Raw genomic sequence first — 26,606 nt, 5'->3', positions numbered from 1 at the left:
AGTGTGGTTTTTCTCCGGTGAGTCTGACACTCATCCTTCTCCTCAACCCCTTGGGAGGAACCAGCGGGCCTAGTCACTTCTCAGTACTACCTACCTGCGGGGGAGGAGCCTGGCTATCAATACCCAAGGATCCATGAGCAGCTAATCTGAGGTTCATCTATATATGCTCTGCTTGCATTGTACCTGAAAGTCCCTGACAGTCAGCCCACCCTGGGCTTTAGGTGCATCTTGTTCTAGAAGGGTCAGAAATAGGCCCAGGCTGTTCTGGGCAGTTGCTTAAGATTATGATCACCCCCATGACTGTCCAAGAGCTTGTCCAGCACCATGTGAGCTGGCACTTGTGGCTGCTCTCAACATATGCCTTTCTACATTAGGATCAATCTATGGATTGTTACATTTGATTTGAAAAATTCTCAGCAATGGTATCATTCAATATTTCTTGTGCCTCAATGGCTCTTTAAAACTATTAGATATATATTAGACTTTTCATTTTCTACTTGTTATGGAGTGAATTTTTAAAATTCCAAATATTATATATTTTTAAGATCTTGAGTTTTTACCTAGTTCTATAGCTTCTCATTCCTTGCTGGAATATCTCATACTTATTACAACTGTATTTTCCTTTATATATGTGAACATCTTGGTAATAGTGGCTTTATAATCCCTTTTTCAACTGGATGAGGTGACACACACCAGTAATTCCAGCACTTGGAGACTACTTCATTGAAGCTGAAATAATGAATTTTAAGTTGTCAATAATAATTGAAATAAGAGGCTATGGGTTTTACATGTTTTATTTGGCTTCATTGTATCACAATTTTGGTTTTGTAGACTCAATAATACTAAACTGCCTGTTGGGTTTAGTAGCTTCTTGCATCAGCTCTTGCAACTGTCCAATTTGTTCATCACGAAAGTCATTAAGTTTTTCTTCTGGAAGAGAAATGCCAAAACATGTTTTTTCAGTTGAATTTTGTCTGTTGTCTTTAGCTTGTTGCCATAACACTGCTGCATATGCCTAGGAAAGAGAGAGAAAACAAGTAATGTTTAGATTTAAAATAAGACCTCTGTTAACTCAATGAACCATAGAAGATTTGAATTCTAATTCTCAAATCATCTGCTTTTCTCTGATATTAAGTCTGTCTTTGGTTGAAAAGATAAATATTTGCAAATATCTCTGAAGACTAAAAACTTTTTTTAATGCTCTGAGAGTTTTCATAAACATAGTTCTTGACCCACAAATCAGTGGTAGAAGAGACCTCCAAATAAGTTTTAAAAGCAGAAAGTGTGTGCCATCAACAGAGATTGTATGTGGACATTAAGTCCTCATATACTTCTGGAGCCATAGCTTACTGTGGATTTTCAAAGGAGGCTTCTGGATCTTACAAGCCAAAAAAGAAGGCCTTAAATCTGAGGAAGAAGTCTATCCCTCTACCTTCAATTAAGAGTTTAAAATAGTATGTGTGGTGGTTTTGTTCAAGTGTTCCCCTTAAACTTAGATATTCTCAATGCTAGGTTCCCAGCTGATGGAGATTTGGGAATAAATACCTCCTGGAGGCAATGTGCTGTTGGGGGTGGGCTTATGGGTGTTACAGGCAGTGTCTCCTTGCCAGTGGTAGGCACACACTCCAGTTGTTATTGTCCACTTTATGTTGGCCAGAGGGTGATGTCCACCCTCTGCTCAAGCCATCATTTTCCCCTGCCATCATGGAGCTTCTTCCCCTTGAATCTGTGATCCAAAATAAACTTTTTGTTAATATTTTTTGTTCATTTTTATTTATTTATTTGAGAGTGACACAGAGAGAGAGGCAGATAGAGAAAGAGAGAGAATGGGCGTGCCAGGGCTTCCAGCCACTGCAAACGGAACTCCAGACATGTGCACCCTCCCACCTTGTGCATCTGGCTAACGTGGGTCCTGGGCAATCGAGCCTCAAATCAGGGTCCTTAGGCTTCACAGGCAAGCGCTTATGCGCTAAGCCATCTCTCCAGCCCTAAACTTTTTTTTCTAACAAGCTACTCTTGGTTGGGTGACTTCTGCCAGCAATGTGAACCTGATTACTACAGTTCACAAGAGAAAAAATTTTTAAATCTTTTATAACTTAGTAATAAATTTCAACAAGCTTAAACTATTCAAAATTTAACAACCATATTTGTGAAGAATAAAACCTGTATCCTTCATGTTGTAATTTTGCTTTTAGTATGTTTGGCCTAGTATTCTAACCACACTATTTGCAACATCACTGTTTTGGAACACTGTCCTAAAATTAATCTTTAATAAGGTAGGATGTACCAATATTTGCCACCTAATGAAGTGAAAAGTGAACTGGTTATATCTGAATGATATCACTACTTGATTTGGTCTGAGTTATTTGAACCATTAATATCTGACTTTCTATATTTAAAATTTTTAAATAACTTTCTGTTCTCCTTTTATTTCCAAGGATGGGAAGAAAGAATGAGAATGGGTGCTCTAGAGCCTCTAGCCTCTGCATGAACTCCAGATCCATGCATCATTTTCTGCATCTGGCTTTATATGGGCACTAGGGTATTGAACCTAAGTTGTTAGGCTTTGCAGGCAAGTGCATCTCTTGAGCCATAAATTTTTTACTAATTTTGAACTAATTTAAAACATGTTATTTCAGAATATTTCATTTGGGTTATAATTTACAATAAGGCAATAACCAAATGCTTATCTTAAAGTCATGTGACTCTTGGGGACAATGATATACATTTGACTTATGTATGAGTAATGATAATGAACATTTTATTTTATTTTTTTAAAGATCTATTTTTATTTATTTGAGACAGACAGGGAGAGAGAGAGAGAATGGTCATGCTAGGGCCTCTAGCACAACAAACAAACTCCAGATGCATGTGCCACATTGTACATCTGGCTTACGTGGGACCTGGAGAGTCAAACCTGGATTCTTAGGTTTCACAGGCAAGTGCCTTAACCACTAAGCCATCTCTCCAGCCTGATAATGAACATTTTAAATAAAAGACTATCAGCATGAAAACAAATGAAAAGCAACATCATACCCTCACCTTCATCTCTTGTTCACTACTCTTTGCCCCATGTATTGACAACATCCCCCTTCTTACAAAATACAGTATTCACAAAAAATTAACTTTAAGGTAGCAATCTTGAGTTGTCTAGATTAAAAAATGAATACTGATAGAATACATATTTTCTAAGTAGAAGATGAAACACAGGAAATCTACTTGAAGGAAAAGAGTAGATGCTGGAAAAAAATACATATTGCACAAGAATTTTAATGTCCATTGGTCTCAAGCTCTGATCATTCTAACCTCTAATAAAAAGCTAGCCTGACAGCCAAATGTCTCCAACGACTAAAGTCTTGAACCTAAAAGAAAGTAGTTTTTCCTCAGGTTAGGCTCAGCTACTTTCCACACAGAATGCATCAAAACAGCTTAGTGCTTGGCATGGTAATAGCAGGCACAGTATGAGGAACATTATAAGCAAGGACATCAGCAACTAGTCCCTGAAGCCTGGGGGTAAAAGGGTTTTGAAGGTTTGATTAAGAATCATGGAATGAGATTTTCCTAGTGAGCTCTAAATATCATCACTGATATTCTTACAAGAGGGGGGCTGAGAGAAATTAGACACACAGAGGAGGAGATGATGTGGTGACTGAAAATTAACCTTGCTCCCATCTCATTCTCTCCTGACAATTATCCATTTCACTGTGTCTCTTTCATCATGGAATGCAGTTGCTACTTTAATGAAGAAAGCTTCTATTTACTAGCATTTTCCTCTTATACATCTTAGCATTATTAATTCTTTTTACCAAACACATTTTAAAATCTACATAAGACATACCCAAACCATTTTAAAATAAGTTTTACAGAAATCTCCTCTGTAAGAGCACAGAATTCCAGATCTGTCATTTTAGCTAGTGAATCCTGATTCAATTCACTTCGTACGCCACTAAATTAGAACTTGTATCCACAATGTAGATCACTAGATTTATGCTACCTTGCCCATAGGGTAGAATCAGAATGGCATAAAATTCTTTAGACAGCCAGCACATAAACAGAAATTGGGTTTGAAGAACAAATCTAGGACACGGAATTTTTCAACTTTTTAATTGACAATCTCCAAACATGCACAAAATGTAATTTGACCTTAATCTCCTCCAACTACCTTCTGTAGTCTCACTACCCCCATCTCCCTTCCAATGAACCCTTATTCTTTATGATTAGTCTCTTCTATTTTGATTTGTTTTTTTTTTTAAGTTGTCCCTCCCTCATATCCATGTTGAAATTTTGATGAACCCAATATTGGTCAGTTTCATGTAGCAATAGCCACTATGGGTTATGAATACAATGGCCATTTCAGGTTCAGAAAAAAAGAATCCCAAAGCATAGCCACCTCCATCCTCTGGCTCTTACATTCTTTCTGGCCCCTCTTCTGCATGTTCCCTGAACCTTGGAGGTTATAGGAGAGATGATCATTTAGCATTGAGCACTCAACAGCCACTTAAGAGTCAGGACTTTATTTTTGAGACAACAGTAGTCAGTCACTGCTATCTGCAAAAAGAAACTCTCTGCCCCAAGATGAAAATAAACATAAATATTTAGAGAGAAATTTGATAGGAACAACATATCCATTTAGCCAAACAACAGTAGTATCTTCCTTTCCAGGGTCTACAACCATCCCAACCATAGGTATTTGACAGATCTTGGAAACTAAGCAGGGCCAGACCTAGTACTTGGATGGGAGACATGAATAAATGAAATATGGTATAGAATCAGAAATGCGGAGTTAGAATAAATAAGTTAATTCTTATTTGTTAAATCCATTCTAAAGTTCCTAAAAACTTATAATAATGTGCTTATGGAAAACATTACATGGCACAATTTAAGTTCAGAAAAAAGTAAATTCATAAAACAAATTTTAAAAGTACCTTTTCCAAAGTAGGGAAAACCCTTCAACATATTGGCATAGGCAATGACTTTCTGAATATAACCCCAGTTGCCCAAGAAATAAAACCACTAATCAACCACTGGGATCTCATGAAATTACAAAGCTTTTGTACAGCAAAGGACACTGTGAATAGAGCAAAGAGGCAACCTACAGAATGGGAGAAAAATCTTTGCTAGCTATACATCTGACAGAGGACTAATATCCAAGATATACAAGGAACTCAAAGAACTAAATAATAAGAAATCAAACAGCCCAATTAAAACTAGGCTATGGATATAGTATCAACAGCAACATGGTACTAGCATAAAAACACCAATGGAACAGAATTGAAGACCCAGACTTTAGGTCATGTAACAACAGCTATTTGATCTTCAACAAAGGCCCCAATGACATAGACTGGAGAAAAGACAGCATCTTCAACAAATGGTGCTGGACAAACTGGATAACCATATGCAGAAAAATTAAACTAGGCCCACATATCTCACCATGAACAAAAATCCATTCCAAATGGATTAAAGACTTCAACATAAAATCTGAAACTCTTCTACTACTAGAAGAAAAAATAGGAGGAACTCTACACACTATAGGACTGGGCAAAGACAAAACTCCAGTAACTCAGGAACTTAATCAATCAATGGGACCTCATGAAGCTGAAAAGTTTTTGCGCAAACATACCACAAGCAGAGCCAACAGATTACCCGCAGGATGGGAGAAAAAAATTGCCAGCTATAAAACTGACAGAGGCTTAATATCCAGAATCTACAAAGAACTCAAAAATCTAAACAGGAAAATATCAAACAACCTACTCACAAAATGGGGCAGAGAACTGAAAAAGGAGTTTTCAGAGGAAGAAATGCAAATGGCAAACACATACTTAAGAAAATGTTCAACATCTCTAGCTATCAGGGAAATGCAAATTAAAACAACTACGAGATTCTGCCTTACCCCAGTAAGGATAGCAATCATTAAATCAAATGAAAACAAATGTTAGTGAGGCTGTGGATAAACAGGAACCTCCATTCACTGTTGGTGGGAATGTAAACTGGTACAAACACTATGGAAATCAATATGGAAACTCCTGCAAAAAACGAATATAGAGTAACCAACAGGTCCTGTTATTCCCTTACTGGCCATTTACCCTAAAAGCCCCATGCCTCAGTTCAGAGATACTTGTTCAACCATGTTTATAGCTGCTCAATTCATAACAGATAAGAACTGGAATCAACCCAGTTACCCATCATTGGATAAATGGATAACCAGATATGAAATATCATCTACTCAAAGGAATTCTACTCAGCAGTATGAAAAAAATGACACAATGAAATTTGTAGAAAAATGGTTGAACTTGGAACAGATCATACTCCACGAACCCACACAATCACAGAAAGACAATCGTCACATGGTCCCACTCATCTGTGTTCCTAACCTAGATTAGCCTGATTTGCTAACATACTTGATAGGTATCTTGAGGCCTGGACAATAGAGAGGGTAGGGCTTGCGGGGAAGGAATGAGTAGGGGGAGAAACACAAGACTGAACCCAATTTAAATTGGTACCCTGAGAATCTATATACTGGAAGATAGACTAAAAGGCTGAACCCTCAATAGGACCTTGGGAGGAGCACCTGAAATGAAGGGCCCTGCAGAGGGTGAGATGAAGCCTAACCTTAAATTCCTCTTGTTTCTTTTTCTTTTCCCTTGGATCTGGCCTGTAACATCCAGTACCCAGATGTGCTTAACACCTACAATAAGCTATTGATCAGAAAGACCTTCAAGGTTTCCCAAAATAGACAGACTTCTGTCAGAGCACTTAATTACCTACCAGAGGTTAATGGTAGGATCCTACTGCTGAAGACACCTTATGCTGTTGGCATGGAACATGCAGAGACCTGGCTGGACCCAAGAAGAGAGCCAGTCCCCAGAGTTAGTTCATCTAGTGCTGGACAATGGACACCCAGTAGCCAATGATTGTTACTACAAAATTTTCAGAGCCAGAGATGGGATACCTTCCAGTAGTTGTTGGTTAGGAAGGTCCCTGATAGCTCCCCAAAACATTAGAGGCCATTTCCAAGGCTATTGGTTTCCGATCAGGAATATATGGTAAGACACTATTGCTGAAGACTCCATGTACTTGGGCTGCAAGGTCACTAAGAAATCCTGCTGGAGCTGAGTGGAAAAGCTCCTCAATGTAGATCAGGTGACAGAAAAATGGAAAAAGCTACATTCTATGTAGTTCTATGGGAAAGAGAGAAATCACCAGTGGAGATAAACAACAGTAGACATTGAAAACCTTAAATTTGGCTAGACAGGGCAAATGAGCCAAAGGGTGCAATAGTGACATGTCTGTTCTGGGGGAACCAACAGCTCTAATTGGACTGGAGGCCCACTCTATGGGAGGGAATACATGCCTGATACTGAAAACCTATGACACGGGAAGTCATGGGTCCTAGCGGTATAACATGGGCAGTGTCTGGCTAAATGTATATATTATACTCACCAAACTGACCTGTAAGCATTTCTCTTAATGTTCATATCTATATATTAATGTTACTATCACTTTCAGATGGCAGTGTCCTTGGGATGACTCAGGAAACTCACAGTGCTGAGAAAAAGTGGCAGAGATCTCATCACAGAAACCTTTCTATCACACCTTCCAAAGCTTAGTCCATTGTGGAAGAGGTGGCCAAAAGAATGTAAGAGCCAAAGGAAGGTTAGGACTCCTTACAATGTGCTCAACCAGACACAAAATGGCCTGGATATCCATGACTTTGCAGTGCCTGATACTACCTACATAAGACCATCATAACAGAAGGAAAAGATGATGACATTGAAATAAAAGAGACTGATTGAGAGGGGGCGGAGATATCATAGTGAGAGGAGTTGCAAAGGGAAAAGTGAGGGGGAGGGAATTACCATGATTTATTGCCTATAATTATGAAAGTTGTCAATAAAAATATATACCTTTTCCAGGGATAGAGAGATAGCTTAGCCATTAAGGCTTTTGCCTGAAATGCCTAAGGACCCAGGTTTGATTCCTCAGTGTCCACTTAAAGCCAGATGAACAAAGTGGTACAAGCATCTGGAGTTCATTTATAGTGGCTAGAAGCCTGGTACACACATTCATTCTCTCTTTCTTTCTCTCTCTCTCCTTGAAAATAAATAAATATTTCTTAAAGGATACATTGTCCTGGGGAGATGGTTGGATAGGTGAGCTGGCCTGAGATGACCTGAGTTCAATTCCCCAGACACCCATGTACATAGCTAGGTGTGGCCACACATGTCTCTAACCCCAGTCCTGTGGGAAGCTGTGACTGGAGAATTGCTGGGGCTCATGCAAACTGAAGGTCCAGGCTCAAAGAAAGACAATCTCTCAAGGAATATGTGATGAGTCACAGAGGAAAGACACCTGAAGCTGTCCTTTGACCTCCACATGCCTCAAGCACATCTGTAAATACATGTTATATACCATGCACATATACCATATCACACATACTACACAGGCAAAACAAAAAAAAATAGAAATTTTTTTTCTAATCATTTTAGACAGCCACTGAGCTAACTGGACTGTTCATATACTTTGTTCTGTTTAGCGACTTTCTCTGTGTGACTGGAGCATGGGGGGGGAATCTGTGTCATCTAGCATTCTAATTACCACAGCATCTTACTTAGAGCTACCAAATGTCTATACCATGCTATTAATTTCAGTACTTTACTACGCTTTATTATCCTAACATTTTTAGTGAATTTCTAGATTCTCTAATTTTATGAAAAGTAGTTATCTTTTAATTGTTTCATGTTTTTCTGATTTTGCCATATCTCTTTTTATAAGTTTTTGATTAAATATGAATTATGAAGTTTATTTAGGGAGAAATCATAAATTGGGGGGTCTATCTAAGGGAGAAATCACAGTTGTGACTAGGAAACATGCTCTTGTGTGGAACACTGCATAGTTTATAAGGTTCGCTTAAGAGAAATTGAGGTGTTTGGAAAAAATCTACAGTATAGCCACAAGCATGTAGACATAAGAGAAAGTAAGGCTTTTTTAGCTGATTTTTTTTCATATTTATTTATTTGGTTGGTTAGTTTTTTATTATTTATTTATTTTTATTATTAGATATGGACATATTTTGTAGGTAAACCACACATGTTGGTACCATCCTTTCCCTCCTCCCTGTCCCTTTTCTGAACAGGCCTTCCTTGTTGGGGATGCAGATAAACTGAGGCTTTTAAAGAAAAATTAGCATAATGCTGCAAGCCAATGGATTTAAGAGAAACTGATGCTTTTAGGGAGAGACTAGAGCAAAGCTGCAAACATGTAGACTTAAGAGAAACGGAAGCTTTTAAAGAGAGACTAGAGTAAAGCTGCTGCTACATAAAAAGTGGAATCTAGGAGCTTGTGTAGGGAAACTTGGGAATAACCCACATGACATCTGCCATGTGTATTTAGAGGAGTTAGGAGGGAAAATGGTGAGGCTCAAGGAAAAAAATGAGAGGGGAGATATCAAAGCAGAAACCAAGAGATTCAGAGAAGTGAGTAATGAAGAGAGTTACATTCATGGTTACCCTGAATTTAAAGAAATTACACATGGGCTGGAGAGATGGCTTAGTGGTTAAGGCATTTGCCTACAAAGCCAAAGGCCCTCAGTTCGAGTCCCCAGGGCCCACATAAGCCAGATGCACAAGGTGTTGCATGAGTCTGCAGTTTGTTTGCAGTGGCTGGAGGCCCTGGCACACCCATTCTCTCTATCTACCTCTCTCTCTCTCTCAAATAAATAAATAAATGAAATTACACAGGTAGCAAGTTGGTGAGAGCATCCACATGGTAGATCTGAGTATAAGAGCAACACACACATGGTGGATTCAGAAACCAGAGGAAAATCAAGCATGTAATCAAAAGATAAGTTACTACAAACTATAATGCAGAGACAAGCAGAAAGCCATCCAAACGAAGAAACAGTGTTATGCTCTTCCCTCTCCTCACTCCCACCCCAGCACCCAGCCAGGCTCAGTGAGGGGGAATCTAGACTCAAGTGTATCTTTGTGGTCCTAGTGAAGAGACGTAGGCAGGTAGAACAGAGAAAAACTTTTCACAATTTGATGTGTTTTCTCCTCTCCCCCAATAAAGCATATAAATATTTATAATAAACCTATACTATAAATATTCATTCTAAACCTATATTGCTATAGATTTTATTTTTGTGATATCTTTATAGAAGCTAGATAACTGGCAACTAAATAAGCATTGATGTGCAAACTGTGAGGCAAGCTGAGATCTTCCTAAAGATGAATTTTTCTGGTTAAAGTAGTGTTTTCTCAACTCTCTGCTTTGGAAAAAAAATCTCTTCATTGAATGTGGTTCAATAGACTCTTTTGTGGAAAACTGTTATACAGTTTCTCACAGGACTTTTAAAGACACATTAACATTTATTAAAATTACTGTTTACTAAAAAAAAATTAAAAAATAAATAAATAAATAAAAAAGGGCTGGAGAGATGGCTTAGTGGTTAAGCGCTTGCCTGTGAAGCCTAAGGACCCCGGTTCGAGGCTCGGTTCCCCAGGTCCCACGTTAGCCAGATGCACAAGGGGGCGCACGCGTCTGGAGTTCGTTTGCAGTGGCTGGAAGCCCTGGCATGCCCATTCTCTCTCTCTCTCTCTCCCTCCATCTGTCTTTCTCTCTATGTCTGTCACTCTCAAATAAATAAATAAAAAATGAACAAAAAAAAATAAAAAAAAATAAAATTACTGTTTACTGCTTTGCTACAGATGCTCTTAAGTCATATTCACCTTCTTAACAAATTGTAAAGGCGAAAAAGTGATGAGTACAACCTCTCTTGTGACAGAGCTCGGTTTACAGTCAAGTATTAGCAGTTCCATCTACCACAGGTATTTGATTTTGCTTTGGTTTGTTTATTATTTTTAATTTTTTTTATTTCTTTGCATGGAAAAAGAATAAGAAGAAGAGAGAATGGGCACAACATGTCCTCTTGCCACTGCAAACCAACTCCAGATGCAAGCACCACTTTGCATATCTGGTTTTACATAGATGCTAGGGAATTAGGCTTTGCTTTTAACCACTTAGCCATCTCTCCAGCCCCTTGTTTATTATGTTTTTTGTTAGCATTCAAAGTGATCATGTCTTTCACCCAGGTCAAAGAGCTGAATCTGAAACTCTGAACCTGCTAGCAGAAAACAGAGAGAAGACACTTCAAGATATAGGTATAGGTAAGAACTTTCTGAATAGAACCAATGATAATAGCACAGAAAGTAGACCCTAAGAATTGACTGGTCAGATTATCTGACATTAAAAAGCCCTGAACAGCATAGGAAACTATCAGTAAAGTGAGGAGACAGTCTACAAAATAGAGAAAAACCTGTCAGTTATACTTCAGAAAATGGTTAATAACAAGAATATATAAAAGAACTATAAAAATTAAATAACAAAACCCCCTACAAATCCTCCAATCAATAAAAGAAACACAATTTTTTCTTCTAGTGTTCAACATCATTAGCCATCAGGAAAATGAAATCAAAATTACATTAAGATCCTTTAAGAATATTCATAGAACTAATCCAGAAATTCCCAGAGTTAGGTTAAGATAAAAAAAATTAATTTTTTTAAGATTTATTTTTATTTATTTATTGGAGAGAGAGACAAAGAAAGTGAGAATGGGCACACCAGGGCCTCTAGCCACTGTAGATGAACTCCAGACACATGCGCCACCATGTGCATCTGGCTTTCGTGGGATGTGAAGAATCAAATCTGGGTCCTTAGCTTTGTAGGCACATGCCTTAACTGCTAAGCTGATCCCCAGCCATATTTTAATTTTTTTTTGGAGGGGGGAGGGAGTTCTCAAAATTATCAAAAAGGTTTAAGAACCTTTGATTAAATAGGATCACATTACCAGAAAGCATATTTATTTATTGAATAAGAGTAATAATGAAAAGATTTCAAAGGCTAGCCCAAAAAATATGTAACACACAAATACTCCTGAGAAAGCCTTGATTTAACAGAAAACCAAATTCCATGTTTGTTTTGATTCAGGTGTCCCCCATAAACTTAGGTGTTCTGAATGCTAGGTTCCCAGCTGATGGAGAATTGGGAATTAACACTTCCTGGAGGCAGTGTATTGCTGGGGGCAGGCTTATGGGTGTTATAGTCAGTCTCCCCTTGCCAGTGTTTGGCACACTCTCCTGTTCCTATTGTCCAGCTTATGTTGACCAGGGGGAGAAGTCCACCCTCTGCTCATGCCATCATTTTCCCTGCCATCATGGAATGTCCCCTTGAGCCTATAAGCCAAAATAAACCTGTATTTTCCCCCATAAGTTGCTCTTGGTTGGGTGGCTTCTACCAGCAATGCAAACCTGACTTCAACAGTAAAATGGTACTGAGGAGTGGGATAGCTGCTAGACACCTGACTGTGTGGCTTTGACCTTGTGGAGCTGAGTTTCAAGAGGAATGTGGAAGGATTTGAAACCTTGGCCTAAGAGATGCCTTGCAGTGCTGTAAGCACAGCTTGATAAACTATTCTGGTCAGAGTTGAAAGACCTGAATGCAATAAGAACTATGGACTGTGAGGTCTGGCTTAGGAAGGTGAGAAAGAGCTTTGTTTGCACTGGCTAGCAGTTTGTGAGAAGCTTCCTGTTATGCCCCTGTTCTGAGAAATTGAGCAGATTGCTTTTCATAGAAAATAAACTGGTGTGAGAAGAGGGATATGGCACAGAAAAAAAATTAAATATTTGGGCCTAAACTGCTGCCCATTCACCTACAAATTGTTTGAGAGAGAACAACTATTGAGATTGGGCCAGCTGCCCTACACTGGGGCAACAGGAAGAATGGAGACCCTTTTGAAGGGGCCTGAGTGCTCAAGGAGTGTCATCCTGTTTCTTCAAAGTCTGCTTTATTCCCCCTGGATTAACAAACTGGTACCCTACCTGGTATTGTGGAGTGTAAGAAATGCAGAAAAGAGAGGGTCATTGAGTTTGGGATTTGGAAATGGCCATGGGCAGTGTGAAGCAGGTTTGCTGGTTGCCTGCATCGAAACCTCATGGGGCCATGAGGAAGAACTTTGGCTGGCAGTGAAAACCCAGTGGAGATGCCAGAACCACAAGATGGCTGCCAAGGAGAGCTGTGGGCCCTAGATGATTTCTAGGACTGTGACTAGTCTAGCTGGAGGGGTGGAATCGGAACTCCACAGACTTGTTGCTATTTATAATTATTAGACTTGGAGATTTGTCACTGGCTAAATTTGTTGGACTTAAAGCTACAGAGTTTGATGTTTGTCCTGGTTGTTTTAAATCTTGTATTGGCTGAATATTACTTTGCTATGTTCAATGCCATCTTTGCAGTGTGAATGTTTGTTCTGTGTCATTATGGTTTTGGGGTGGAATTTTTGGTATTATAGCTTAGTTAAAAGATCTTGCACTATGGGGATGTTTGAACAACATTGGAATTGATAAAAACTATGGAGACTTTTAAAGTTGGATGAATGCACTGCATTTTACATCACAGATGGTTATCAGTTTATGCAGGCCAGGGGCAGAATGTGATGGTTTGATTCAGATGTCCCCTATGAAGTTAGGTGTTCTGAATGCCAGGTTCCCAGCTGACGGAGATTTGGAAATTAATGCCTCCTGGAGGCAATGTATTGTTGGGGTGGGTTTTTGGGTATTATAGCCAGTATCCACTTGCCAATGTTTGGCACAGTCTCCTGTTCCTGTTGTCCACCTTATGTTGGCCAGGGGATGATGTCCACCCTCTGCTCATGTCATCATTTTCCCTGTCATTTTGGAGTGTCTGCTTGAGTCTGTAGGCCAAAATAAGCCTCTTCCCCCCACCACAAGCTGCTCTTGGTTGGGTGGTCACTACTAGCAATGTGAACTTGACTGCAACGCACGTTTTGCATCAGTATGCTTTTGATACCAATGCTCAGTTTTTAAAAACTTGGAAGTAATTCCCTTCAAATCCTAGCCAGATATATAATCAAATATTGATTACACATAAAATTGCTATCACACAATTTCTTTTATAAACTACTTCTAAGTTTCTTAAAATCCACTTAGTTTTTGTCTATACTTTTCCCTCTTTTCATTGGAGAGTATATTAGTTACTTGCTGTGATCAAATACCAGACAAAGTAAAGAGAGAGAAGGGGTTTATTTTTATTTATTATTTATTTTATTTTTATTTTTTTGTTTCAGGTTTGAGGGTCTAGTCCACCATGGCAGGGAAGGGGCATAAAACAGTGGTCACACTGCACTTGTAGTTAGGAAGCAGAGAGTGATGATTGATGTAGTATTAAGTTTCTTTTCTTTTCTCCATTCAGTGGAGGACCCAAGCCCATGGGATAATACCACCAACATTCAGACTGGGTCTTCCCTGATCAGTTAAACCTTTCTAGAAATACCCTCATAAACAAACCCAGAGTAATAACAAGAGGGGGGAGAGAGGACATGATTTTAGAAACATTAATAATGTGTAGACATGTTAAATTCTCAACAGAATTTCAACACTTGCAATAAAAAATAAATGGAGGCTATTAACTTTGGGAAAAGAACTATATTTGGATGTGGGTGGGAGAAAAGAGAATGAAGACTATGATAAAGAAATAGATTACAAAGCTCAAAACCACAAGACAAAAAGATTTTTTAAAAATCATCAAAATGTTTGTAGCAGCTCAATTCGTAATAACTAAAAGCTGGAATCAACCCAGATGTCCATCATTAGAAGAATGGATAACAAAGATGTGGTATATCTACACGATGGAATTCTATACAGCAGTAAGAAAAAACGACATAAAGAAATTTGAGGAAAAATGGTTGAACCTGGAACAGATCATTCTCAGCGAACTTACCCAATCACAGAAAAAAAATCAACACATAGTCTCACTCATCTGCAACACCTAACCTGAATCTGCCCAAGATGCCTTACATACCCAGCAAGCACCTCATGGACTAGACAATAAGATGGATGGGAGGGCGGGGAGGGGATCAAAGGGTGGAAAGCAGTAATGCGGACACAAACGGCAATGGTACCATAAAATTCTACTTCCTAAAAGACAGACCAAATGGCTGAACCTTCACTAGACCCTTACAGGAAACACCTGAACCACAAAACACTGGAGAGGGTAGGATCAAGACTAACCTAAATCTTCTACATCTTCCCTCCCTCCCTCTCACCCTCTCCCCTCTCTCTCTCTCCTCTCTAACTCTTGTATATTAGATATGTTTTTCCTCAATTTCTTAGTGTGCACTGACCTATAACCCCCACTTCCAGCTTGGGGATACCATCCACAATGAGCTTTTGATCAGAGAAACCTACAAGGTTTCCCAAAACAATGACAGACTTCTGTCAGAGTACTTGATGACCCACCAAAGGCCAGTGGTAAGACCCTATTGCTGAAGACTCCATACGCAGCTGACGCGTAAAATGGAATGACATGGCTGGAAGCCAGGAGGGAGTCAGTCCCCAGACAGTCAGCGTGTCTAGTGCCAGAAGGCGCTACATAGGCGACTGGGGTAAATGACCAAGATCTGTCCAAGCAACACATTGTTTAACCTAATTAGCAACAAATAACCGGATGTGATGCCCACACAAGTGCAATAGTGGTACACAGCAATGGTGAGGAACCAATTGCTCTTGATTTGGCTAACTGATACACTCAGTGGTACTAGACCCATAGCTGGAGCTGGGAAACAAGTCAGAACCATACCCAAACACAAGCCCACTCTACAATATCAAGCTACCATCAATCACAGGGTATAAGAGGGCCTAAACCTACCATACTGTCTATCAAAAAAGTAAGTGTTATCTCAATTTTCCGGGTGCTAACTTACTCTCCGTTGGAGAATCTGCTTCTCTTTTCCAGATAGATGCAGATCCTTAGAAGAGAGCTGCCGCAACATACCTCAGAAGGGGCCCAACTGAAACTAAGGACAACTGGCGAAATAAGCAAGGGTGATGTTTTCCTGTGAACTGGATACCAGCACAAAGGGGAAGGAGATCAACGCAGAGAAAAATCAACTCCTACCAAATCAGAGAGCCAGAGCCTCAGAGGCCCCCAACACCTCAGCACTGAAGCAGACCAAAAATGAACCCAACATGGCTCAGGGAAATCTTGCGGAAGAGGGGGCGGAAAGAATGTCAGAGTCACATGTTGGGTCATGATTTGCAGAGACATTTATCATACCAATAACTGTGGGCTAACTCCACAATGCACGACCCATTTTCATTAACAAGGAGGGTCTAATGGGAGGGGGTAGATCACAGATGAGCCTAAATAATGGTACCAAACTGCCTGTATTTACTGAAAAGAAAACTAATAAGTTAAATTTAAAAAAATCATCAAAAAGCTCCACTGTTGCAATTTTGGTGTTATATGCACACACAGAGCTGAACCTCAGCCAATCACAGGTGGCCAACTCATCATATAATCCTCAAATGAGGTGAATACCTCCCCCCATCATGCTTGCATAAGGTAGATGCCTAGCTGAAGCTAATATGGTTTCCCTTCTTTGCTTCAGTATTCAGCCTATGCTTTCAGCTCAGTCTAGGTGCAGCTCTGGGAACGTCTCCTGTTCTGAGTGCTGCATGATTTCACAAATCATTCTTTGTTTAAATAAACTCTGCTAAACAAACTGAAATCTCATAAAGATACAGGAGCTTCCAGGCCCATGAACCCCAAATTTTGGGTCCTTATCCAAATTAGCAAAGACATGAAAACAAGGACTCTGAGGAGGGTAAATTTGGAATTATGAGGTTTATTTTAGGGAGACTTAAGACCTAGAGCATAGCAGAAAAGCCCAAGCCAAAAAGAAATTCTTCCCCCTTCTCAGCCAGTCTGGGAAGGGGGAAGGGAGATGGAAAAAGTCTCTCTAACGTAAGGCGTGTGCATGCACACACACACACACACACACACACACACACAGAGAGACACACACACAAGAGAGAGAGAGAGAGAGAGAGAGAGAGAGAGAGACAGAGAGAGACAGAGAGAGACAGAGAGAGACAGAGACAGAGAGAGAGAAACAGAGAGAGAGAGAAGGCAAAGCATGAGAGCCCAAGTCAACACATTCCACTCATATAGGTCATAAAAGACTAAGAGATAGCAAAGGACTCAAGAGTTTAGAGAGAGATCTCACATGTAACAAAACAGGAATGCATCTAAAAACAAAGCACATGAGGAAAGCACACGGACAAAAAGAGAGCTTGCCAACAGAGGCCAGGAAGGAAAGACCAGGAGAGTTGAAGACAGAGTTAAGCGAGAACTTTACACTCATGGTTAGCTTTCTTTATCTTGGGTCAGACATCCAAATAGGATGAATCTTGTCATCAGATTCAGGTGTGTAAGGGAATCAGTAAACTCAAGAGGCTGACTTGAGGTCAGCTCACAGATGTACTATCTGAGGAAAACTTGAAGCAGGAAACTTAATTGTTGCTGCAGCCATCTTGAATGAGAGTGGATCAGATGAGGGTTCCATTACTGCCATAACAGGCAAAGTAGCATCTCCTAGCGCCTCTGCACCTGGATAACTGTCTACATAAAAAGCCATTTACTTCTATTCTTCTTCACTGCAGCTGTGGTTCAACTAGGCTACACTGTATCTCATGATGGCAGTAGAACTTGGTGATATCCACACAGCAACAAGAAAAGTAATTAACAAAATGATTATCTCTGTAGTGGAATCTAATGGAAAGCTTACAGAAATTGGGAAAATACTTTGTCAAGAGAGAGCTGAATGTAAGTAAGAGAGCTTTACAGTTTTTAACTCTCTAATATATGATCCCCAGATGAGCATGGCCTTGAAAGATACTACTCCATGTCTAGAGAGATGGCTTAGCAGTTAAGCACTTGCCTGTGAAGCCCAAGGACCCCGGTTTGAGGCTCGATTCCCCGAGGCACGTTATCCAGATGCACAAGGGGGTGCATGTGTCTGGAGTTCGTTTGCAGTGGCTGGAAGCCTTGGCGCACCCATTCTCTCTCTGTGTATCTGTCTTTCTGTGTCTGTCGCTCTCAAATAAACAAATAAAAAAATGAACAAAAAATATTTTTTAAAAGATACTACTCCACATTCCAGGTACAGATAGCCAGTGCCAATGAATTTACAACAGACCTTACTATTAAAGACCTGGAGGTGTTTGCTGTGACCTGTTTGGTGAATGCTTAGAGGACCAGTTCAAGAAGACTGCCTTTATCTTGCTTTACTTTGAACTTTTCCAGTGCTGAGAGGGAGCACTAGGGGAAATTTGTGAAAATCATGCAAGGAAAATCAGTGTTCTAGTCACTGCTGCCAGAGGCAAGGAAGACAAACACCAGGCTGCTGAATGACAGGCATTGGGTATGGGCTTTGAAAAATACCCACATATTTATGGGAATCTGAAAGGGCTCTTACATAGCCATATATCTAGAGTGTCTTGAAAGACTTTGAGCCCAGCATCACTGTTTAAAACACAGTCTTGCAGGGTCATCTACAATGCATTTTTAAAGTAAGATGTTAATTTTATTTTTTTAATTAACAACTTCTATATTGACAGACAATAAATCATATTTTCCTCCCCTCACCCATTTTCCCCTTCACAACCCTGCTTTCCAATATATACCCTCCCTTTCTCCATTAGCCTTTCTTTTATTATTTTTTGTTTTGTTTTCAAATTTTTTATTTTTATATTTTTTAAGTTTACTTTCTTTTACTGTGTTTAATCCAGGCATTGTGGTTCAGACCTATAATTCTAGCACTCAGAAGGCAGAAGCAGGAGAATCATACCATAGCTGGGTCATATGGTAAATCTATTTTTAGCTGTGTTAGGAACCTCCACACTGATTTCCACAATGGCTGGACCACACTGCATTCCCACCAACAGTCTAGAAGAGTTCCTCTTTTCCACATCTTTGCCAACATTATCGCCATTTGATTTCATGATGGTAGCCAATCTTACAGGAGTGAGATGGATCTCAACATAATTTTAATCTGCACTTCCCTGATGAGTAGGGATGTAGAACATTTTTATAGGTGCTTATATGCCATCCATATTTCTTCTTTTGAGAGCTCTCTATTCAGTTCCATAGGCCATTTTTCAATTGCCTTGTTTGATTCTTATTATTTAATTTTTTGAGTTCTTTGTATATCTTAGATATTAATCCTCTATCAGATGTATAACTGGCAAAGATTTTTCCCATTCTATAGGCTGCCTCTTTGCTTTATTCATAGTGTCCCTTGCCATACAAAAATCTTCGTAATTTAATGAGGTCCCAGAGGTTAATCTGTGGTTTTATTGCCTGTGCAATTGGGGTTATATTCAGAAAGTCTTTGCCAAGACCAATATGTTGAAGGGTTTCCTCTAGTTATTCCTGTAGCAATTTCAGAGTTTCAGGTCTGATGTTAAGGTCTTGAACCCACTGGACTTAAGTCTTATGCATGGAGAGAGAAGAATCTATTTTCATCCTTCTACAGATACATATCAAATTTTCCCAGCACCATTTGCTGAAGAGGCTGTCTTTTCTCCAATGAATATTTTTGGCATTTTTAATCAAATCTCAGGTGGCTATAGCTACCTGGACTTACATCTGGGAACTCCATTCTGTTCCATTGATCTACATGTCTGCTTTTGTGCCAGTACCATGCTGTTTTTGTTACTGTGGCTCTGTAGTATAGGTTTAAATCAAGTATGGTGATACCACCAGCCTTATTTTTGTTGCTCAATGTTGTTTTAGATATTCAAGATTTTTTGTGATTCCAAATGAATATTTGGATTGTGTTTTCTATTTTTGTGAAGAATGCCTTTGGAATTTTGATGAGGATATCATTACATGTATAGATTGCTTTTGGTAAGATTGCCATTTTCACAATCTTGATTCTTCCGGTCCAGGAACAAGGGATATTTTTCCATTTCCTTATGTCTTCTGCAGATTCTCGCTTAAGTGATTTAAAGTTTTCATTGTGGAGATCCTTCACTTTCTTGGTTAGGTTTATTCCCAGGTACATTATTTATTTATTTATTTTTGATGCAATAGTGAATGGGAGTGATTCTCTGATTTCATCCTCTGTGAGTTTGTTGTTAGCATACAGGAAGGATACTTATTTCTGTATATTTATTTTGTGTCCTGCTACATGGCTATAGGTGTTTATCAGCTATAACAGTTTGCTGGTAGAGTCTTTAGGGTCCTTTATGTATAGAATGATGTCATCTGCAAATAATGATAACTTAATCTCTTCCTTTCCAATGTCTATCCCTTTTATGTGCATCTCTTGTCTTATTGCTATAGCTAAGACTTCCAGTAGCATATTAAATAAAACTGGGGACAGTGGACACCCTTGTCTTGTTCCTTATTTTAGTGGAAAAGCTTCCAGTTTTTCCCCATTTAGTAATATGTTGGCTGTAGGCTTGTCATAAATAGCCTTTATTATATTGAGATATGTTACTTCCTAGTCTCTGTAGGACTTTTACCACAAAGGGATGCTGGATTTTGTCAAATGTTTTCTCTGTGTCTAATGAGATAATCATGTGATTTTTGTTCTTCAATCCATTTATAAAATGTATTACATTTATCTATTTGCAAATGTTGAACCATCCCTGCATCTCTGGGATAAAGCCTACTTGGTCAGGGTAAATGATCTTTCTGATATATTCTTGTATTCTGTTTGCCAATATTTTGTTGAGAATTTTTGTGTCTATGTTCCTGAGGGAGACTGGTCTGTAATTTTCTTTTTTTGTTCTATCTTTGCCTGGTTTTGGTATCAGGGTGATGCTGGCTTCATAAAAGGAGTTTGGTAGGATTCCTTCTTTTTCTATTTTATGGAAAAGCTTAAGAAGCAATGGCATTAGTTCTTCCCTGAAGGTCTGGTAAAATTCAGCAGTGAATCCATTTGGGCCTGCGCTTTTTTTAGTTGGGAGATTATTGATAACTGTTCAGTCTCCATACTTGTTATAGGTCTATTTAAGTGATGAATCTCATCTTGATTTATTTTAGGTAGGTCATATAAATCGAGGAAACCATCCATTTCTTTCATATTTTCATACTTTGTGGAATATATGTTTTTATATTATGTCCGTATGATTTTTTGAATTTCTCTGGTATTTGTTGTGATGTTGATTTTTTCATCTCTAATTTTATTAATTTGTATATCTTTTCTCTTTCTTTTGGTCAGATTTGCTAAGGGTTTATCAAGCTTGTTTATCCTTTCAAAGAACGAACTCCTTGTTTCACTGATGCTTTGGATTGCATTTTTTGTTTCATTTTCATTAATTTCTGCCCTGATCTTTATTATTTCTCCCGGTCTATTGATTTTTGGTTTGCCTTGTTCTTCTTTTTCCAAGGTGAAGCATTAGGTCGTTTACTTGAGACCTTTCTAATTTCTTAATATATGCATTTAAAGCTATAAATTTCCCTCTTAGGACTACTTTCATTGTGACCCAAAGGATTTGGTTTGTTGTGTTCTCATTATCATTTAACTCTATGATTTTTTTGTTTTCTTTCTTGATTTCTTCATTGGCCCATTCAGCATTTAGTAGTGTATTGTGTAGTTTCCATGATTTTGTGTATGGTCTATAGCTTTTTTTGCTATTGATTTGCTGTTTGATTCCATTGTGATCAGATAGAATGCAAAGAATTATTTCAATTTTCCTGTACTTGTTAAGATTTGCTTTGTGTTCTAATATATGGTCTATATTAGAGAATGTTCCATGTGCTGCTGAAAAGTGTGTACATTCTACAGCACTTGGATGAAATGTTCTATATATATCTGTTAGGTCCATTTCTTCTATGACCTCATTTAATCCAGATGCTTCTCTGTTAATTGTTTGTCAGAATGACCTGTCACTTGGTGAGAGTGAGGTGTTGAAGTCCCCCACTACCACTTTTTGGTATTATCTGTGATATCAGTTCTAATAGTGTTTGTTTGATGAAGTTGGGAGCCCCCATGTTAGGTGCATATATGTTTGGATTGTAATATCTTCCTGTAAGAGTGTGCCTTTAATTAATATAAAGTGACCTTCTTTATCTTTCCTAACTAATGTTGGACTCAAGTCTACCTTGTCAGATATTAGGATAGCACCTTATTTATATCCTCTTAGATTTTTATCAACACTTCCTCCATCTTCTCTTACCCAATCTCTTTCCCTGACCTCACTTAGGCCTTCCCACATTTAGTATTATGTTGGCTATAGATTTGTCATAAATAATCTTTATTATGTTGAGATATTTTCATTGTATTCCCAGTTTCTGTAGGAATTTTACTATGAAGGGATATTAGATTTGCTTGAATGCTTTTCTGCACATACAGATGTGATCATGTGATTTTTGTCCTTCAGTCCATTTATATAGTGTATTACATTTATTGACTTGTGTATGTTGAACCATCCCTGCATGTCTGGGACAAAGCCTACTTGGTCAGGTGAATAATCTTTCTGATATATTCTTATATTCTGTTTACCAAAATTATGTTCAGAGTTTTTGTATCCATGTTTACGAGGGAGATTGGTCTGTAATTTTCTTAATTTTTGTTTATTTTTATTTATTTATTATTTGAGAGTGACAGACAAAGAGAGCACATGAGAGAATGGTCACACCAGGGCCTCCAACCACTGCAAACAAACTCCAGAAGCATGTGTCACCTTGTGCACCTGGCTTACGTGGGTCCTGGGGAATCAAACAGGGCCCTTAGGCTTCACAGGCAAGTGATTAACCATTAAGCCATTTCTCTAGCCCTGTAATTTTCTTTTTCTGTTTTGTCTTTGTCTGGTTTTAGTATCAGGGTGATGCTGGCTTCATAGAACAAGTTTGGTAGAATTCCTTCCTTTTCTATTTTATGGAAAAGTTTAGGAAGCAGTGGTATTAGTTCTTTCATGAAGGTCTGTAAAGTTCACCAGAAAATCCATCTGGGCCTGGACTTTTTTTAGTTGGAGACTTTATAACTGCTTGGATCTCCATACTCATTATAGGTCTATTTAAATGTTTTTAAGTCATCTTGATTTAATTTTGGTAGGTCATATGGAACAAGGAAATCAACCATTTCTTTCAGATTCTCAAACTTAAGAGGCATATATATTCTTAAAATATGTCCTTATGTTTTTCTGAATTTCATTGTTATCTGTTCTAATGGTACCCTTTTCATTTCTTATTTTATTAATTTGTGTCTCTTCTTTTTAGAACTGCCTTCATTGTGTTCCAAGTGTTTTATATTCTCATCATTTAATTCTATAAATTCACTGATTTCCTTTTGGATTTATTCAACGACTCATTCATCATTCAATAGTGTACTGTTTAACCTCCATGAATTTCTGTATGCTTTGCAGGTTTTCTTATTGCTGATTTGTAGTTTAATACCATTGTGGTCAGATAGAGTACAAAAGATTATTGCAATTTTCCTGTATTTGGGGACATGCGATTAAGATGGCGGTGTAGGTACCACGCCAAAGCAGCCTGGGGGGGGAAAAAGACCAAAAAAACTCAGCAAAATACATATTTTTACTAAAAAGTGAGGTGTATAGGAAATTGAAGCAGCAGCGGAGAAGTAGGAGAGATCCAGAGCATCCAGAGCCCACACAGGCTGGCAAAAGCGGCCCCAGAAGCTCCACCAACTGCAGCAGCGGCCGGGCGCACCAGAAAGCCGCCAGGCTCAGCTCCAGCCACAGGAAAAGCCAGCTGCGGGGATTTTTCCCCTCACACCGGCGCTCTCCGCAACTCAGGAAAAGTGAAGGGAGAGCAGCAGTGAGCAACGGAGGAGCAGACCACAAGGTAGAAGAACACGTGGAGCAGTGAGAGAACCAGAGCAGCTGCAGCTCACTCCCCTCCCCCACTGCCTGAGCCCAGCTCCAGTGAACAGAGCAGCGGTCCCGGGACCGTCCACGCCAACTTGGGCCGACAGTGGGACCCAAGCAGGAGCAGAGTCTGGGAGCAACATCAGCGGCTCCACAACCAGTAACAGCGGCCACAGCAGCAGCAGACACAGGAGCAGCAGCAGCGGTAGACCCAGCAGCAGCAGACCCAGGAGCAGCAGCAGTGGCAGACTCAGCAGCACCAGCTTCAGTGGCAGCAGCAGCAGAGGCAGTAGCAGCAGTGGGCCCAGCAGCAGCAGCTTCAGCTGCTGACAGACCCAGCAGAGGAACCTTTATCAGCAGCAGTTCCAGCAGCGGGGGTGCTGATCTGCAGGGCCACAGTTGCCAGGCTCAGTTTGCCCTGCAGGAAATGCCAGTGCCCAGCTCCAGAAATCAGAACAGCAGCCCGATGACCCAGGCAACAACTTGACTGAGACCAAAATCATCTAAGGTAACTGGGATTGCACCAGGGAAGGGTCTCACTTGGTCACAAGCTGACTTGGATCCCTCCACAGATCAGAAATCTTAACCTCTATGTTGATAGAGGATCTGGTTGTTATAATAACTACTCTGGCATACATACTTGGGGCTGTTTTTTATTGAATGGGTACAGTGTTTAGTTAACTTTTAGAATCTACCTGTATTTTATTCCACTCAGCCTACTTGAATACTCCCATAGCAGGGAAAGTCAACCCCTAGGAGCACCTTTGTAGATACTCTGAGAGTCTTAAGAGCTACACCTAACACCTTAAGCTCCTACCCTGAAAATATATAACATCAAATCAACTGATACAGCTAAGAATACCCAGCTAGCTAAAAAACCCAAGCATTAACTTATTCCAAGATGCAAAAATATATACATTATAACACAAGAAACACTAAAAAGCAAAACAATATAAATCCACCTAAAAGTATTAATGCATCAGAAATGACCGCCAGTGAGAACGAATTAGAGGAAATGCCCGAGAAAGATTTCAAAAGAATGATTGTAAATATGTTCAAAGAAGTCAGAGAACAAGTCAAAGGAGTCAAAGAGGAACTTAAAGAGGAAATCAAAGGAATCAAAGAAGATGCAGGACACTAATTTCATGAAATAAAGAAGGCAATACAAGACATAAATAAGGAAATAGAAATAATAAAGAAAAACCAGTCAGAATTACTAGCAATGAAGAGCACAGTTAATGAAATAAAAAACTCTGTAGAAAATCTCACCAGTAGAATGGATGAAGGAGAAGACAGAATATCTAAGCTAGAAGACCAGGTGGCAGATCTAATACAGGCCAACAAAGAGAAAGACAAACTTATAGAAAAGTATGAGTGGGAATTTCAAGATATTCGGGACACTATGAAAAGATCAAATATTAGAATTCAGGGCATAGTAGAAGGAGAAGAATTCCACTCCAAAGGCATGTAGGTGTCTTCAACAAAATCATAGAAGAAAATTTCCCCCAAATTGGGAAAGAGGTACCAATACAGATACAGGAAGCCTTTAGAACCCCAGCCAGACAAAACCTGGAAAGAACCTCTACACGCCATATTATAATCAAACTTCCAAACACATACACCAAAGAAAAAATATTGAAAGCAGTTAGAGAGAAAAATCAAGTTACCTACAAAAGCAAGCCCATCAGGATTACAGCAGATTATTCAACACAAACTTTTAAAGCCAGAAGGGCTTGGAGTGATATATTCCAAGTTCTGAAAGATAACAACTATCAACCAAGGTTACTTTATCCGGCAAAGTTATCCATTCATATAGACAGAGAAATAAGGACATTCCATGACAAAAGCAGGTTAAAGGAGTATTTGAAGACAAAACCAGCTCTATAGAAAATACTTGATAGAATCAATTTTCCTGTATTTGGTAAGATTTCCCTTGTGTCATAATATATGGTCTATTTTAGAGAATGTTCCATGTGCTGCTGAGAAAAAAATGTATGTTCTACAGCCTTTGGATGGAATATTCTGTAGATATCTGTTAGGTCCATTTGTTCCATGACATCATTTAATCAAGATGTCTTTCTGTTTACTTTTTACCGGGATGACCTGTCAATTGATGAGTGGGGTATTGAAGTCACCCACTATAATTGTGTTTGGTGTTATCTGTGACCTTAAATCTAATAGTGTTTGTTTGATAAAACTGGGAGCCCCCATGTTAGGTGCATATATGCTTAGGATTATAATGTGTTCCTGTTGGAGTGTTCCTTTAATCAGTATAAAGTGACCTTCTTTATCTTTCCTCACTAATGTTGATTTGAAGTCTATCCTGTCAGATATAAGGAGAGCAAACCCTGCTTGTTTCCTAGGCCCATTTGCTTGAAATACCATTTTCCTTCCTTCCACCCTCAGACAGTATCTATAGTTTACTGAGAGATGAGTTTCCTGGAGGTAAAAAATGGCAGGATCCTGCCTTTTTAATCCAGTCTACAAGCCTGTGTCTTTTGGTTGTGGCATTGAGGCCACTGGTATTAAGAGTTATTATTGAAAAGTATGTATTTATTCTCTCCATTTTTCTTGTTTTATAGTGCTTCCTGTTTTCCCTTTACTCACTTGTTTTAAATGTTATTTGAATATTTTTTTTCCCTACTTCCTCATGAGTGTGTTTTGCTTTCTCTTCAGTGTGGTTTCCTTCAAGTATTTTCTGTAGAACTGGCTTAGTTGGAATAAATTCCTGTAGCCTGTTTTTGTTTTGGAATGTCCTTATTTCTCCATCAATTTGGATAAATAGCTTTGCAGGATAATCTTTGTTGCCAATTTTTATCTTTCAGAACTTCAAATACATCGTTCCAAGCCCTTCTAGCTTTTAAAGTTTGTGTTGAGTATTCTGCAGTTATTCTCATGGGATTGCCTCTG

At 39.0% G+C, this 26,606-nt stretch overlaps 1 protein-coding gene across 1 annotated transcript in view; it reads right to left on the bottom strand.

Moving 5' to 3' along the window:
- Positions 1-778: 778 nt before the first annotated feature.
- Positions 779-26,606, bottom strand: part of Sdhaf3 (succinate dehydrogenase complex assembly factor 3) — a 54,738-nt gene continuing 28,910 nt past the window's right edge. The window contains exon 2 of the mRNA XM_004656196.2: positions 779-1,015. Coding sequence (XP_004656253.1) covers positions 812-1,015 — 204 coding nt within the window. The 3' untranslated portion in view covers positions 779-811. The remainder of the gene's footprint in view (positions 1,016-26,606) is intronic.

Source organism: Jaculus jaculus, chromosome 10, assembly GCF_020740685.1.
Source record: "Jaculus jaculus isolate mJacJac1 chromosome 10, mJacJac1.mat.Y.cur, whole genome shotgun sequence".
In the NCBI taxonomy this organism is placed as follows: Eukaryota; Metazoa; Chordata; class Mammalia; order Rodentia; family Dipodidae; genus Jaculus; species Jaculus jaculus.
The sequence above is the reverse complement of the archived record's forward strand: the minus strand, read 5'-3'. Positions and strand labels throughout refer to the sequence as shown.